Source organism: Ovis aries, chromosome 3 (genome assembly GCF_016772045.2).
Source record: "Ovis aries strain OAR_USU_Benz2616 breed Rambouillet chromosome 3, ARS-UI_Ramb_v3.0, whole genome shotgun sequence".
Classification (NCBI taxonomy): Eukaryota; Metazoa; Chordata; class Mammalia; order Artiodactyla; family Bovidae; genus Ovis; species Ovis aries.
In genome coordinates this window covers 163,655,977-163,671,270 of record NC_056056.1, presented here as the reverse complement: position 1 = coordinate 163,671,270, position 15,294 = coordinate 163,655,977, and the positions used below count along the sequence as shown (strand labels likewise).

General features: G+C 38.8%; 1 protein-coding gene across 5 annotated transcripts in view; it reads right to left on the bottom strand.

The window, feature by feature from the left end:
* Positions 1 to 15,294, bottom strand: part of SARNP (SAP domain containing ribonucleoprotein) — a 54,063-nt gene that overhangs the window by 38,693 nt on the left and 76 nt on the right. For 3 of the 5 annotated variants that reach the window (XM_012174789.5, XM_060413050.1, XM_012174791.3), the window contains exons 2-5: positions 13,390 to 13,442; positions 6,243 to 6,386; positions 4,608 to 4,654; positions 4,314 to 4,381 (exon numbers count right to left, since the gene is read on the bottom strand). In XM_012174789.5, coding sequence (XP_012030179.1) covers positions 4,314 to 4,381; positions 4,608 to 4,654; positions 6,243 to 6,386; positions 13,390 to 13,396 — 266 coding nt within the window. In that variant the 5' untranslated portion in view covers positions 13,397 to 13,442. The remainder of the gene's footprint in view (positions 1 to 4,313; positions 4,382 to 4,607; positions 4,655 to 6,242; positions 6,387 to 13,389; positions 13,443 to 15,294) is intronic. The other 2 variants (XM_012174790.4, XM_042247075.1) reach the window with 1 other exon arrangement.

Below are 15,294 nucleotides of genomic sequence, written 5' to 3'. Positions count from 1 at the left end.
TATTATCAAGACAACTACAAATTCTCAAACTTCACTGTTTTTAACCTACACTGGCTAATTATATCACTGTATTTACTTCACCTTCCTTCTTGCCCTCAGTTCAGTCACTCAGTTGTGTCCAGCTCTTTGCGACCCCATGAACTGCAGCACGCCAGGCTTCCCTGTCCATCATCAACTCCTAGAGCTTGCTCAAACTCATGTCCATTGAGTCGGTGATGCCATTCAACGATCTTACCCTTTGTCATCCCCTTCTCCTCCTGCTTTAAATCTTTCCCAGCACTAGGGTCTTTTCCAACGAATCAGTTATTCACATCAGGTGGCCAAAATATTGGAGCTTCAGCTTCAGCATCAATCCTTCCAATTCAGGACTGATTTTCTTCAGGATTCACTGGTTTGATCTTCCTGCAGTCCAAGGGACTCTCAAGAGTCTTCTCCAACACCACAGTTCAAAAGCATCAATTCTTTCCTCAGTTTTCTTAACAGTCCAACTCTCACATCTACATGACTACCGGAAAAACTATAGCTTTGACTAGACAGACATTTGTCAGCAATGTCTCTTCTTTTTAATATGCTGTGAAGTCTGTCACTGTTTCCACTGTTTCCCCATCTACTTGCCATGAAGTGATGGGACCAGATGCCATATCTGCATTTTTTGAATATTGAATTTTAAGCCAGTTTTTTCACCCTCCTCTTTCACTTTCACCAAGAGGCTCTTTAGTTCCTCTTCACTCTCTGCCATAAGGGCAGTTATCATCTGCATATCTGAGGTTATTGATATTTTTCCTAGTAATCTTGATTCCAGCTTGTGCTTCATCCAGCCCAGCATGTCACATGATGTACTCTGCATATAAAGGGGTGTCAAAATACAGCCTTGATGTACTCCCTTCCCAATTTGGAACCAGTCCATTGTTCTATGCCAGTTCTAACTGTTGCTTCTTGACCTGCATACAGATTTCTCAGGAGGCAGGGAAGGTGGTCTGGTATTCCCATCTATTGAAATATTTCCCACAGTTTGTTGTGATCCACACAGTCCAAGACTTTGGCACAGTCAATAAAGCAGTGAAGTGAAGTGAAGTGACGTCGCTCAGTCGTGCCCAACTCTTTGCGACCCCGTGGACTATAGCTTACAAGGCTCCTCTGGCCATGGAATTTTCCCGGCAAGAGTACTGGAGTGGGTTGCCATTTCCTTCTCCAAGGGATCTTCCCAACCCAGGGATCGAACCCAGGTCTCCCGCATTGCAAGCAGACGCTTTACCGTCTGAGCCACCAGGGATGTTTTTCTGGAATTCTCTTCCTTTTTCCATGACCCAGCGGATGTTGGCAATTTGACCTCTGGTTCCTCTGCCTTTTCTAAATCCAGTTTGAACACATGCAAGTTCTCGGTTCACTGCTGAAGCCTCGCTTGGATAATTTTTCATTATCCTGCTAGTGTGTGAGATGAATGCAATTGGGCAGTAGTTCGAACATTCTTCAGCATTTCCTTTCTTTGGGACTGGAATGAAAACTGATCTTTTCCAGTCCTGTGGCCACTGCTGAGTTTTCCAAATTTGCTGGCATATTGAGTAGGATCATCTTTTAGGATTTGAAATAGCTCAACTGGAATTTCATCACCTCCACTAGTTTTGTTCATAGTGATGCTTCCTAAGGACCACTTGACTTTGCATTCTAAGATGTTTGGCTCTTGGTGGATGATCATACCATTGTGGTTATCTGGGTCACTGAGATCTTTTCTGTATAGTTCTGTGTATTCTTGCCATCTCTTCTTAGCATCTTCTTCTTCTGTTAGGTCCATACCGTTTCTGTCCTTTATTGTGCCCATTTTCGCATGAAATGTTCCTTTGGTAACTCTAATTTTCTTGAAGACATCTCTAGTCTTTCCCATTCTACTGTTTTCCTCTATTTCTTTGCACTGATCATTGATCCTTCTTGCCATGTAAGTTTCCAAAACCTCTCTATTTTAAAGCTAGCCCAGGACTCCCCTGGTGGTCCAGTGGCCAATGCAGGGAAGCTGGGTCAGGGAACTAGATCCCACAAGACACAACTAAGAGTCTGTATGCTGCAACTAAGTTCCGGTGCAGGCAAATAAATAATTTTTAAAAAAAGCTTGGAGAATCCCATGGACAGAGGTGACTGGTGGGCTATAGTCCACAGGGTCGCAAAGAGGTGGACAGGACTAATAGACTTAACACTTTCACGCTCAGGATGGAATTTCTGGCTCCAAGTCACCCTTTGAGGAACTGCCTCATTTTGCACTATTTTGTGTAAAAATACAGACATGAAGACCAAAAAAACCCAAAAGCTATCCCATTGGCCATCTTCTCAAGGCATGTTATCTAAACAAAAACCTCCTGTAATGGGCAACAACTAAATGGCTTTAGAAAGCAGTAGTATTTGACAAAATCTAATAGAACACTAAAGGAATATCCTCTCTAATACAGCAAATTCCCTGCTAGAAATGTATCCTTTGGACATACTTGCATAAATTTGAAATTAATTGTATAAGGAGGTACAGTACATGTTTTGCAATTATGAATAATCTAAATATCCATCAACAGGAGGAGACTGGTGAAATTACTATTCACTTTTAGAATGGAGTACTATTAGCTGCCAGAAATAATAAAATTCTAAGTTGTTAACAACTAAATCTACGTGACGGGTTCACAGGGGTCTATATAGTATTCTCTTAACTTTTTTATAAGCTTGTACTATTGTATAACAAGTTAAAAAAAGAGACCTACCACTTACTAGGATAATTATCCTCACTTCATACAGCTGATGTGAGGATTAGATGAGAATATATGTAAAACACTTAGAACCTTGCCTACTATATAACTAATTTTTTTTTTTGGCCTTGCCACACAGCATGCAGGAACTTAAGCTCCCCAACCAGAGACCAAACCCATGCCCCTTGCAGTGGAAGCATGGAGTCTTAACCACCAGAATGCCACGGAAGTCTTTACATCTAATAATTAAATAAGGACATTATATGATGATATAGAAAGATCTCCATACGTGGGAAAAAAATCAGGAACCAACAATATGCATCGTGTATGTACATATACATATACACACACCATATAAAATATTCCAAAAGAATATACTGAAAACATCTGGGAAGTCAGATGGAGGTACAGACAAGGGTATTTAATTTTCTTTCTTTTCTCTTTTTTTGGGGGGACAGAGGAGCTGCACCACATGACGTGGAATCTTAGTTCCCCAACCAAGAATTGACCTTTTGCCCCCTACATTGAAAGCTGAGTCTTGACCACTGGACCACCAGGGAAGTCTCCTTAATTTTCAATTTATATACTCTTCTATGTACTGTTTACGACTTTTTACAAGTATACATATTGTCCTTTATAATTGATCAGATTAATACAGCTATGAGGAGCAAAAATGTTAAAAAGGACTCAACTGCTTTTAATGTGCTGTGCATAAGATGGCCCGACATTTGTAGGGAAATTCCAAATAAAAGATGTTTATGAACAACCTTGTGCAATAATTTAAATAAATCAAGATCTACTTTTCATTAATACTTTGTCCTCCCTTCTTCCACTGTAAACCAGAAAAGAAGAGAGAATACAGTGTTACTTGAGACATAATCTCTGCTCCACACACTCCTCCCTTACAAAAGTCCACATATGCAGAAAATCTGCACGATTCTCTACACAGAAAGAGAAGCATCTATCATGGTGATACAATAAGGCTAAGGGAAATAAACTTTTCATGGACTGAAGTCTCCTGGTCCTAATTATTTATTACATAACCCAAAGACAACTTACTTTCCTTCAGTGGGACAATGTAGTTGAAATGAACTAGACTTTCCTAAAAATGTATGATCTAATAAGAAAAGCCAACAAGAATATTTAAGAAGTAAACAGAGTGAAACACTAAAAAATCCAGCACCATCTGCACTGTATTCATTATTAAAAAGGGATAGTTGGGACATCCCCGGTGACACAGTGGATAAGAATCTGCCTGCCAATGCAGGAGACAACGGTTCAAGCCCTGGTCTGGGAAGATTTCACATGCAGCAAAGTAACTGAGCCCTGTGCCACAACTACAAAAGACCAGACACCCTAGAGCTGCAGAGCGCAACTACTGAGCCCTCGTGCTGCAACTACTAAAGCCCATACTCCTAGAGCCTACAATCCACAACAAAAGAAACCACTGCAATGAGAAAACCAAGCACTGCAAAAGAGTAGAACTCCCACTCGCCACAACTAGGCAAAGTCTGCACAAAGCAGTGAAGACCCAGCAGTCATAAATAAATAAATTAAATGAATATAAATGAACAAAAAAAGGATAGTTACACATCAACAGTTTTTTCAGGAGGTTCTTCCTCTTTGACAGGCAGTTCTAAGGGCTTTGGTTCTTCTTCCTAAAAACAAATGAAACAAGATGGTTAAAATAAATCAAGAGTAAATACCTGTCAAAAGAAAAACATGAGAACTCCAAAATGAACCAGGCTTTTAGAACCTTCATTCCCCCTTTATGAGCCCCTAACAAGTCAGCATTTAAGCCCTCTAATGATTAACGCTCAGCAATGCGACCAAGGTAGTGGCACACTGCCAGGCCAGTGACTAACCTTACTCTCTCCAACTCACCTCTGTTTCATCTCCCAGTACATCTTCTTCATTTGCCTCCTCTTCAGCTAAAGAATATTAAAATATTCAGGTCAAGCCCTGCTACAAAACCATCTTGATCACTGTACTTAGGCTAAAATTATAATCTTTTTGCTTTTCCAAAACAAAATTCAATATGCTCATAAAATTTGCTCCACATGGAGAAGATAAAACTACATACTCTACCCAACATCAATAAGAGGTTGAACGCCAGCTGGGCTAAAGAACTAAACAAGATGAGGTCAAACTACAACATTAACAAAAAGCAATGTGGAAGAATTTAGTGAAGAATTTCTTAAAATAAAAAAAAAACTCCCAGAAGCAAAAGCACTATGCAAAAAACCAACTTTTCAAAACCAGGAAAGGACACCACAGAAAAAAAAAATCATGACGATATTTGTGTATAAAGCCAACATGAGAATAGTCACTAGAATACAGAAGAAATGCCTGTAAACTAACAAGCAACCAATGAGAATTCCAACAGAAAAATGGGCAAAGGAGAAACCCAAAGAACCATAAGCAAAAGAAATGTTTAAACTTTTTAACAATTGGAAGAATGTAAATTGAAACCACCAACAGATTAGGAAAAATGAGGCCAGAGTGAACCTTCATGTGCTGATAATGAGATTTATAGAGCAATTCAGAGAAACAGTTTGGTAGTATTTAGTCATATTAAGTAAACATTTATGAATAGCTATTTATTAGCAACCCCATCCCTGAGTATATACCCTAAAAGACTCTCACACAAGGATATAAGGAAATATGAAAGTAGTAGTTCAGGAGGCAATACAGAAGTCAGTCACTGAATGAACTAAAGAAAATGTGGTGAATTCTATAAATTATAGAATACAATGCAGGAATTATCAACAGACCAGATGACACAGTCACAGTTCACACAAATACATCTTTGGAAAAAAGTGTGAGTACTTAAGAGAAAAAAGTGTGCATACTTAAGAGAAAAAAGTGTGCAATAAAGGTTATGGCCTCACTGCCAACTACATAAAATTACTATAGATCAAACAACACTACATGGTTTACAACCATAAAGACAAAAAATATGTATCAAGCACATTAGAATTGTTGACTAAGAGAATTTGGATAAAAGAAAAGGGAATAAAAAAATTAAAATTAGAGAGGGATGATAGTATGCTTAAATCAAGTATTTTTATCTGTTTTAAAGTGAAATTACAGAATGTCAGAGCTAGAAGGGACCAGAGATTACCTAAGTTTATGGATTTCGAGGGTGGAAACACTGGTCTCACTTCACAGACCAGAACAAACACTCAGCCATGAAAACAGTGGCTGTCCAAAGTTACCTAGTAAATTTCTGGCACAGGAGGAATTCGACTTCGAATCATCCAAATCTCAGTCTAATGATACTTGCTTTACCATACTTCCTTTAAGATAATTAGCTGAAATAAAATTATAATGTCTTTTAAGGGGGAAAGGGGTATTTCATTATAACTACTGTTTTAGATAACAAGAGTTTTCTTGATAGAGTTAATTAAAATCTTACATCATCAAAAACCCAAAGGAAAAAAAGAAATCTTCTGTATGGCAGAGCCTAAAAATTAATCTCCTCACTCACATCACTCTTTGGCTCCACAGGGAACTCACCATGCTCTTCAAGATATGCCTGGAGCCTGTTGATGAGATCTTGTTTTATTCCCTTGGTCTCCAAACCACGAGCAAGACACTCCTGCTTTAGTTCAGCAAGCTGAGAAAAAAGAATAAAGCTTTTCCTTAATTTACAGAATGAACCTGGTGGGGGGAAAAAAAAAAGTAGCTCTTACAAGAAAGAAAAAGAAAAGTTCACCCCATAACTACTGCTCTTAATCCCACCAAGCTTTTAGGTCCACAAGATGATTCACTTTCCCTCAACAACACTCAATATGCAAGAGGACTTTTCTAACAGATGGTGAAGAATAACCCTGCTTTAATAAAATTATCTATTCATACATCTATTTATTATATAAATCTTTAGCTGTATCTGAGCGGAGGGTATTTTTTTTCCCCCATTACTGTACTAGTTCATACAAGGAAAGAATGAATCTTTAAGTAGAATATATAATTATCTAAAAGCAGATTCTCCTTACTAATATCCCAGATTCTTTACTTCAATCTACTATATACAGGCATACAAGCCTGATCACCACAGGATTAGGTAGATATGTTAGCTAGTTTAATGTCAACAATGAATCACTTGAAGGATCTTTACCAAAATGGAAAAAAATATGTAATGGCATGCCACAGAGTTCTGCTGAAGATTTTTAAATAAGTAATTTGACTAAAGATCTAATAGGCATGCTTACAACTTTGCAGACACCAGGAGAAGAACTGGTAAATTACTGACAGAACTAAAGCTGGGGATGTCGGGGGGTGTTGCTGGCTCTTCAGGGAAAACAATGATCCAAAATGAAGACTCAATTTAGAAGAAATAAGGTATACCTATAAAGTACTACACTTATATTAAAAACTTTATTAAATTTATTATATTCAAAACATCATTAAAAAAAACAACAACAACAGATGAACAAGATCTGGCCCAACAGTAACTCAAAGGATAAGACCTCAGTCAGTGTTTTAGAAAGATTATAAGTGCAAAAAGGGTTAACTACCTTTTGTACTTTGGTAGTTTGCTACCAAAGTAATTCTAGGTTAAAGGTAACTTCAAAAATAGAATCTATATTAAATAATGTAATAGCGTTACCGGGCTCTTTATTCTCATTTTAAGGCACATAATGACATGCTGATCCAAGGAGAACACCAAAGAAAAAGGAAGGTTTTAAAAATCCTATATGCAGATCAGCGCACAAACAGATATGCGTCCTGGAAAAGACTTTACTAGTTTTGAAGTACAGATCTAAGACCAACCAGTAGAAATTAGAAAGCAGATTCCTATAAAAGAAAGAATGTTGTAACTAAGGAACTATGCTGGTCATCTCTAAAAGGCTTTCAACCAAGGAAGCATTTGGAAATGGAGAGGGGAGCTTTTTTTCTGATTGGGTATTCAGTGAGTAGGACAGGTAGGCAGGGAGGGATACAACATGGAAAACTGTTCTGCTCAAGCCAACAGCTCCCTCTACTGAGAAACACAGTAGGTAATCACCCATTAAAAGCATGGAGCATAACAAAGCCTAACAAGGCATCTGAAGTCAGACTACACCGGGTTCAAACTCCAGCTTTACCACTTACGTCTGTGTAGCCTAGGTGAGTAACGTAACCACTGTGCCTCAGTTTCCTAAGAAATGGGGATAATGTAACAGTACCTGCAGCATAGGGTTGTTACAAAGATTAAACCAGTAAATATCTGTAAAGCATTTACAATAGTGCTTAGCAGCTAGTAAGTGTTAGAAACTGGTTGAAGAGTTAGACAAGATTAGACAGAATCACTGTTTCTCTGATTTCTGAATTTCACAGATCAATATATTTTTAAATAGGTAGAGAGACAGGGCTGCCAACTTTTTATAGCATTCCAGGTTGTGGACCAACACTTTTGTAAACAAATCAATTACGAGAAAATCAGTCATACATTTGGAATGTAGCAGTGATGTCAAACTGCTATAAAAGTTTCTAAAAGCTTACTTTCTTTTTTTAAATTTATCTCATCATTAACCAGTAACAGTTCATGGATGAGCACTGACCTACAAAAAATACAGTGAATAGGACTAATCTAGAATCTAGATTCTAAGTGATCTCTAAGGTCCATTTCTTAAGATTCTAGATCTTTCCCATGGTGGCACTTTATTTTTTTTCAGTTACTGTGTGTGTATTTAAAGGGTACTGGGTGTTTGTTTATAACACAATACAATTTCTTTACTTTCTGTAACTCCTAATCTTCCTTTTTTCTTCTCCTCCTCTAAGTAACATTAAGGGAAAAGGAATGTAAATATTCAGGCAATTCAAATTTCAACTTTCTAACAGAGCTGTTCCTCCCTTCTCCTTCCTTCCCCAAATTGTGTGTAGATACAGATGGAAGTTTACAAAATCTTTCACGTAACAGGGAAAGATAGTCAGTGACAGATTCTGCACAGGATGCTGATCTAGCAGACCTGAAGCAGACAGACTGGTACAACTGGTTGTTTAGCATGGACAGCATCCACCACTGCTAACCACTGACCTTGCTACTGCTGTTGAAATCTCAGCCCCCAACTGGCTCTCATTCCCTAACCTCAGGTCTTTGGCTCATTCAGCAGTCTTCTCAGCACTTCCATGTCCCCTTCTCTAGTCAAATGAGAATGTTACATACATTTTTACACACTGTTGCATCACTTTATTATTATATTGTGGGTTCCCCTCCAAAAGGGAAATTGCTGAGTGAAAACAGAATAGCTGAAAATAAAGTCATTTCACACATTTCATTTTGGCACAATTACATTAGTAGTAGAACAAAACCCTTTTAAAACCTCAAATATGGACCTATAAAGTCAAATCTTACCCATTTTTATATGCATCTGACTTTAAAATGTTTTAAAAGAATGTATTTAAAAAACCCAAGATATATTGAGTGAATTGTACAGCATGTGAATTGTGCCTCAATAAGACTATTAAGAAAAAACAATTTATAGAATACTGTAAGATACTAACATTAATGTAAAAAAAAAAACCATGCAAACACATAACAGTCATACAATGTTTATACACAAGATGCCTGGGCAAGAAACAGATAAAACACCAGCTGGATCTCAGAAGAAACCTGAGGACAGGTAGAGGAGAGAAACCTTTTACCATATACCCTTTTTACATCTTTAAAACTGTGAAGTTGAGTATGAATTACCTATTCAAAAACTAAATTTGGGACTTCCCTGCTGGTCCTGTGATTAAAACTCTCAGCTCCCAATGCAGGGGCCCAGGTTCGATCCCTGGTCAGGGAACTAGATCCCACATGCTGCAACTAAGACCCAGTGCAGCCAAATAAATGAATTTAAAAAAAAAAAAAAAACTAAATTTCCAGTTTCAATCCTAAAATGTTATTTTTCAGTATTAATAAGGCATTTTTCATGTTACCTATCCAACCAGCAGGGAAAGGACTGACTGATCAACTAGCGACACAATACATTTAACATTAATCCCCATTCATTGCCCTGTGATTTCTACTAATTTACTCATCTTGAATTTTGATTCAAATATTGTTCACCTGTTATCTCTCAACTCGGTTTATAAACCTTCAAGGACAGAAGCATTTTATATAATTTATAACATTTCATATGATAGGATTTAAATTTCAAGTATCAATACATGCCAAACAAAAGGCTAAGTCTTTTGAACATCATTTCCTCATTTAATCCTCACAACATCTATGTGGTTGATTTTATTATTACATTTCATAAATTAAGAAAACAAAGCTTAAAGAAACTCAGTAATTTGCTTAAAAAAATCACCCAGCCAGAAAATAGTGAAGCCAATAGCCAGCTCAGATCTCTCTGATTTAAGCCCAATTTTAAGTATCAATATGAAGGATGGCTTTCATGGGCACACTCTATCTCTTAACTATTTTCCTCTTACCTTTCCTCCTCACTCTTTGCTAGCTCTTCTTCTACCCAATCTTGTAAATACAGATATTCACTAAGATGACTATGGCCTCCTGATCCTTCCACTTGTATTAAAGGCTTTTTCACTTCCCAGAATCCAATCATTGGCAAATCCTGTCAGCACTTCCTTCAAAACAGACACAGAATCTAATCGCTTGTCTTTCTTTCATACAAACTATTGTAAACTCTTCAGCCCTTGAACTTCATTACAGTTTATTCTCAACAAGGTAGTCAGAGTGATCTTTCTGACAATTTAAGTCAAGAACATGTCTCTCCTCTATTCAAAAATCCTCCACTGGTTTCCTATCTCATTAAGGTTAAAAGCCAGAGTCCTAATGATCACCTCTAATACTTTGTACAAGGCTCAAGCTTTCATTCACTTCAAGACTTTGCTTAAACATCACCTTCTCAATGAGGTCTTCCCCTCAGTCGCCCTATTTAAAATTATAATACCTTTCTCTTTTCACAGTTCCTCCTATTTCTATTTTTCACTACAAATTTTATCGCTATTTGACATACTATATATTTCACTTGTTTACTGCGCCTCCCTGTAGTAAAATATAAGCTCCAAAAATTTATATATAGAGAGAAATATTTTAATAAATCCCACACCTTTATTTTCAGCTCTTAGCTCCTGAGCAAAGACCCATATTTCCAAATGATTACAAGGTATCTCCAAATGAGTATCTCAAAGACATTTATCATTTATGCCCCAAACTGAACTTCATCTTCTCTCCTGCACAAAACTGGCTTCTTCTCCTCCCAACTTAGACTAAAGGTATCACTACTTGAAGTCACCTTTCATTCCTCTCACATTTAACTGATCTAAAAATACTTAAAATTTTATATCCAAAATTTCAAATTCATTCCTACTTTTGAAGCCACTGCCAATAAGTATCCACCGTGTATCAAGCATTATCTTATCAGATACAGGAAAATAATCATAAGCAAAACAAAGAGTTCTCGCCCACATGGAGCTTAGAATCTAGTAGGGAAACAAGGCAAGCAATGATCATACACGTAATGTTTAACTGATTCTAAAAAAAGTACAGGGTCCTATAAAAGCATTTAAAAAGTGGTCTGACTGTGTGTGTAGATGAATGTAACCCATCCTACCTAAGGGTTCACTGGATAAATGTTTGACTGATATCTGAAGGGAAACTAACAGTTAATTCAACAAAGGCCAACCAGTCCATTCTAAAGGAGATCAGTCCTGGGTGTTCTTTGGAAGGAATGATGCTAAAGCTGAAACTCCAGTACTCTGGCCACCTCATGTGAAGACCTGACTCATTGGAAAAGACTCTGACGCTGGGAGGGATTGGGAGCAGGAGGAAAAGGGGATGACAGAGGATGAGATGGCTGGATGGCATCACTGACTTGATGGACATGGATTTGGGTGAACTCCGGGAGTTGGTGATGGACAGGGAAGCCTGGCGTGCTGCGATTCATGGGGTCGCAAAGAGTCAGACATGAATGAGCGACTGAAAGTGAAAGTGAAGTCGCTCAGTAGTGTCTGACTCTTTGCGACCCCACAGACTGTAGCCTACCAGGCTCCTCTGTCCGTGGGATTTTCCAGACAACAGTACTGGAGTGGATTGCCATTTCCTTCTCCAGGGGATCTTTCCAACCCAGGGCTCGAACCCAGGTCTCCCACATTGTAGACAGATGCTTTATCTTCTGAGCCACCAGGGAAGTCCTGAGCGACTGAACTGAACTGAACTGATGGGGGTGGCAAGAGCAATGCAACCAAAAGCATGTATACAGGTTATGAGTACTAAGGTATGGACAAGCAGTCATGCACAGCAATTTAGAACAGGAATTCTGGAGACAGACCGCCTGGATTTGAGCCACCACTTACTAGGTACATGACCTAGGACAAGTTATCCAATCTCTTTGAGCTTCCGTTTTTTTCTCATTTTTTGTTTCCTTCAGGCTAAGCCACAAGGCATGTGGGATCTTAGTTCCCCAACCAGAGAGCGAACCTCAGCCCCCTGAAACTGAAGCATGGAGTCTTAACCACTGGACCACCAGGGAAGTCTCCATTTTTTCTCATTTTCAATAGGGACAACACAGGCATTTACCTTACTGCCTTAGGATTATCGTGAGAAATCAACTTTTGTGTACAAACTGATTTGACCAGTGTCTGCCACATAGTAAATGTTAGCAGTTAATGAACAGCCACTCTGATAAGTGAAATAAAGTCACTAGCTGGAATTTGAGAAACTAAACTAGATACTGGCAGGGATATAAAAGGTTCTAAGCAGGGGAGTGACTACTATAATAAAAATCTAACTGGTGAAATTTCTTCCTCTCCAGGCTCCATCCTTCTTACTGCCAAAAGAACACAAACTGGGAAATTCCTAGCAGTCCAGTGTAGGATTCAGCGCTTTCATTGCAGAGTGCCTGGGGTTCCATCCCAGGCCTGGGAACTAGGATCCCACAAGTCAAAGAAAAGTGGCAAAGAAAAAAATAAAAAAACTCATCACATCAGCTCCTCCTTTCAAATTTTCAAAGGTTCCCCACTTTCTGCCTGTATGACAAAAACCAAACACCTTACACAACTTAGAAGTCCTTTTCAGTATCACTCCAATATACCTCCAGTCACACAGTTCACCTACTTTCCTTTTCCAAATGATCTTCAACCACCAACACAAATGTACTTTATGCTTCACTATTACAAATGTCTCACTGTTTTCTTTATCCACCCTTCTAGTTCTCTCATCTGTAGTCCCTTTTCTCACAACTGACTGGAAATCTGGTACTATAACAATGCAAGGCATTTTTCACCCACAATTCAGTCTCTTTCCAACTGCGTTGGAATGACTCCATTTCTACAAAACCTTCACAAATTTGCAGTTGATGTGGCTTTACATTATCAATTCAGATAGGTATTTTTCATTCCTACTTCAAAGCTTGCTCCTTTCCTCTGAGACCCCACACTATAGCCCCAAATTCCTTTTATAAAAATGGAAAGGCTTTAAAAAAAGAGAGAGAGAGAGAGAGATAAACCCTAGGTCAACCCAAAAGTAAGGATCACTCCATGATCAACAGTAGGATCACTCCATGATCAACAGTGGAACCAAACATTAACTGTCTTGGAAGTTAGAATTAAAGGCATGAGTTCTTAACCAGAGGTCCATGGACTCCTCAGGGCTCCAAGGTAATTTTATGAAGCCCCTCAAATTGCATGCAAAGTCATGTGTACATGCCTTTTTCTGGGGAGAGGTCCATACCTTTCATCAGAGTTTCAAAGATATCTGTGACCTCCAAAAGGTTAAGAAGTGCTCTAGAGAAAAAGCAAAGACAAGCAAATATGATTAAAAGAGTGAATCCTTTTTAGGCTATTAGGACTGCCTCATGCTCTCTAAGACTATAATAACCTGAAATCAGATCAGAGGACATTATCCAATCAAAATCGGATTTAATCTGGAACTGACATACAGATTTTTATGGAAGGTGGAACTCCATAAACCAAAACAAAACCTATTAAGACAAGTCACAAGACTAGTGACTTACTCGAGGGGTTTCAAAAAATGGAACTAATATAGGAAGAAAACATTAGATCTTATATTCATATTTCCTTTTCATTCCATTCAAAAATTCCTTTTCTGTGTTTCTTTTATAACATACAAACAGTAGTTTGTAGTATACAACAAATATGTTGTATATGTAGTATACAACATATACTAGTACTAATTTTGGAGAAGGAAATGGCAATCCACTCCAGGACTATTGCCTGGAAAATCCCATGGACAGAGGAGCCTGGTAGACTACAGTCCATGGGGTCGCAAAGAGTCGGACACGACTGAGCGACTTCACTCACTTCACTTCACAGTACTAATTTACAAGTTAATATACATATAATGGAAGTAGCTGCTCAATTTTTCATTTGTTATTCTCTTAGCAGAGGACTGATATAATCTACTCATTTCGGTACCAAGTTAACAGTAACTCCATGTTAACACAAAATCCCCCTAGTACAGCTTAGATTCCATGAGTAAGAAACCTATCAACTTTCACTGAAAGTCTAACTGGTGTCAACTAATGTGATTAAGAGGACCTCTCTCTCTTTACTCTTACTCTCCTTACACTTTTTTTTTTTTTCAAGCTCATCAGACTTTAAAGAATCAGTTTTCAGCGTGGGTCAAATCAACCTGGTTTGTCTAAGGTTCCCAGGACGTGAACAAAACATGACTGAAAAGTGATGGGAAAACTACCTGTCAAACCACAAATGGACAACTTGAGATACTCTTAATTTACCAACCCCAAAAAACAAACCCATTGTTTTCTTCCAAGAAAATAATCTAAATATGAAAAGGCTCTCAAGATTCCCAAGACACAACTTAAAACCTCTTCTGTGATTGAGTGTCACCCAGTGGTGAGACCAAGAGATGCAGGGTCTACCCGCGAAATGAAATGGGACAGAGGTAACCCTAACCTTGGAAACGTTTTCCCAAAATATTACAGTTCTGAGTGACTTGTCTCTGGGGTGGTGGGGCGCAGGGTAGGGGGAAGGCTGGTAGGTGGAGAACCGCGTTGAGAGAACTCGAAAACTTTTCAATCTGGGGTATCTGTGCCTTCACTACCTCTTAAAGTCTCCTAAAGCCCAGGCCTCTAAGGGGAGGCCTCTCCTCGGGTTTCCAAATTTGCCCCGGGGGCGTCACTCCATCTAAAAAAGGGGGACGGAAGCATTTTCCGGATCAAGTCTGAGACCTAGACAGACAGAAATAAACGAAGCTGCCATCCTTTGCTACTGGGAATCCCCACTTTGGACAACAGACAGAAAAGCACAAACCCAGGGGGAAAAAAAGGGGTCCCGGGCTCCGCACGGGGCCAAGAGGAGGGGACCACTGACGTAATGCAGTTTGACGAGAAACAAGAAGAGAGAACAGGTTGAAGGCACTTCCACAAACCGGTAGAGAGGTGACGGACGACACCACAGTGGAGGAAGGTGCTGAATAACAAGTAAGGATACAGTAAAACCGTGAGGAGAAATGGGAAAAGAGAAAAGACGTAGTGGGGGAAGAAGGGCGGCACAAAAGAACAGAACTAAGGCGAGAGCCAGAAAATGGAGTAGAAGAACCTTCAAGGAAAAGCCGCCAACCCGCCAGCAAAATTTAGTCTCCGGAAAAGTCCGA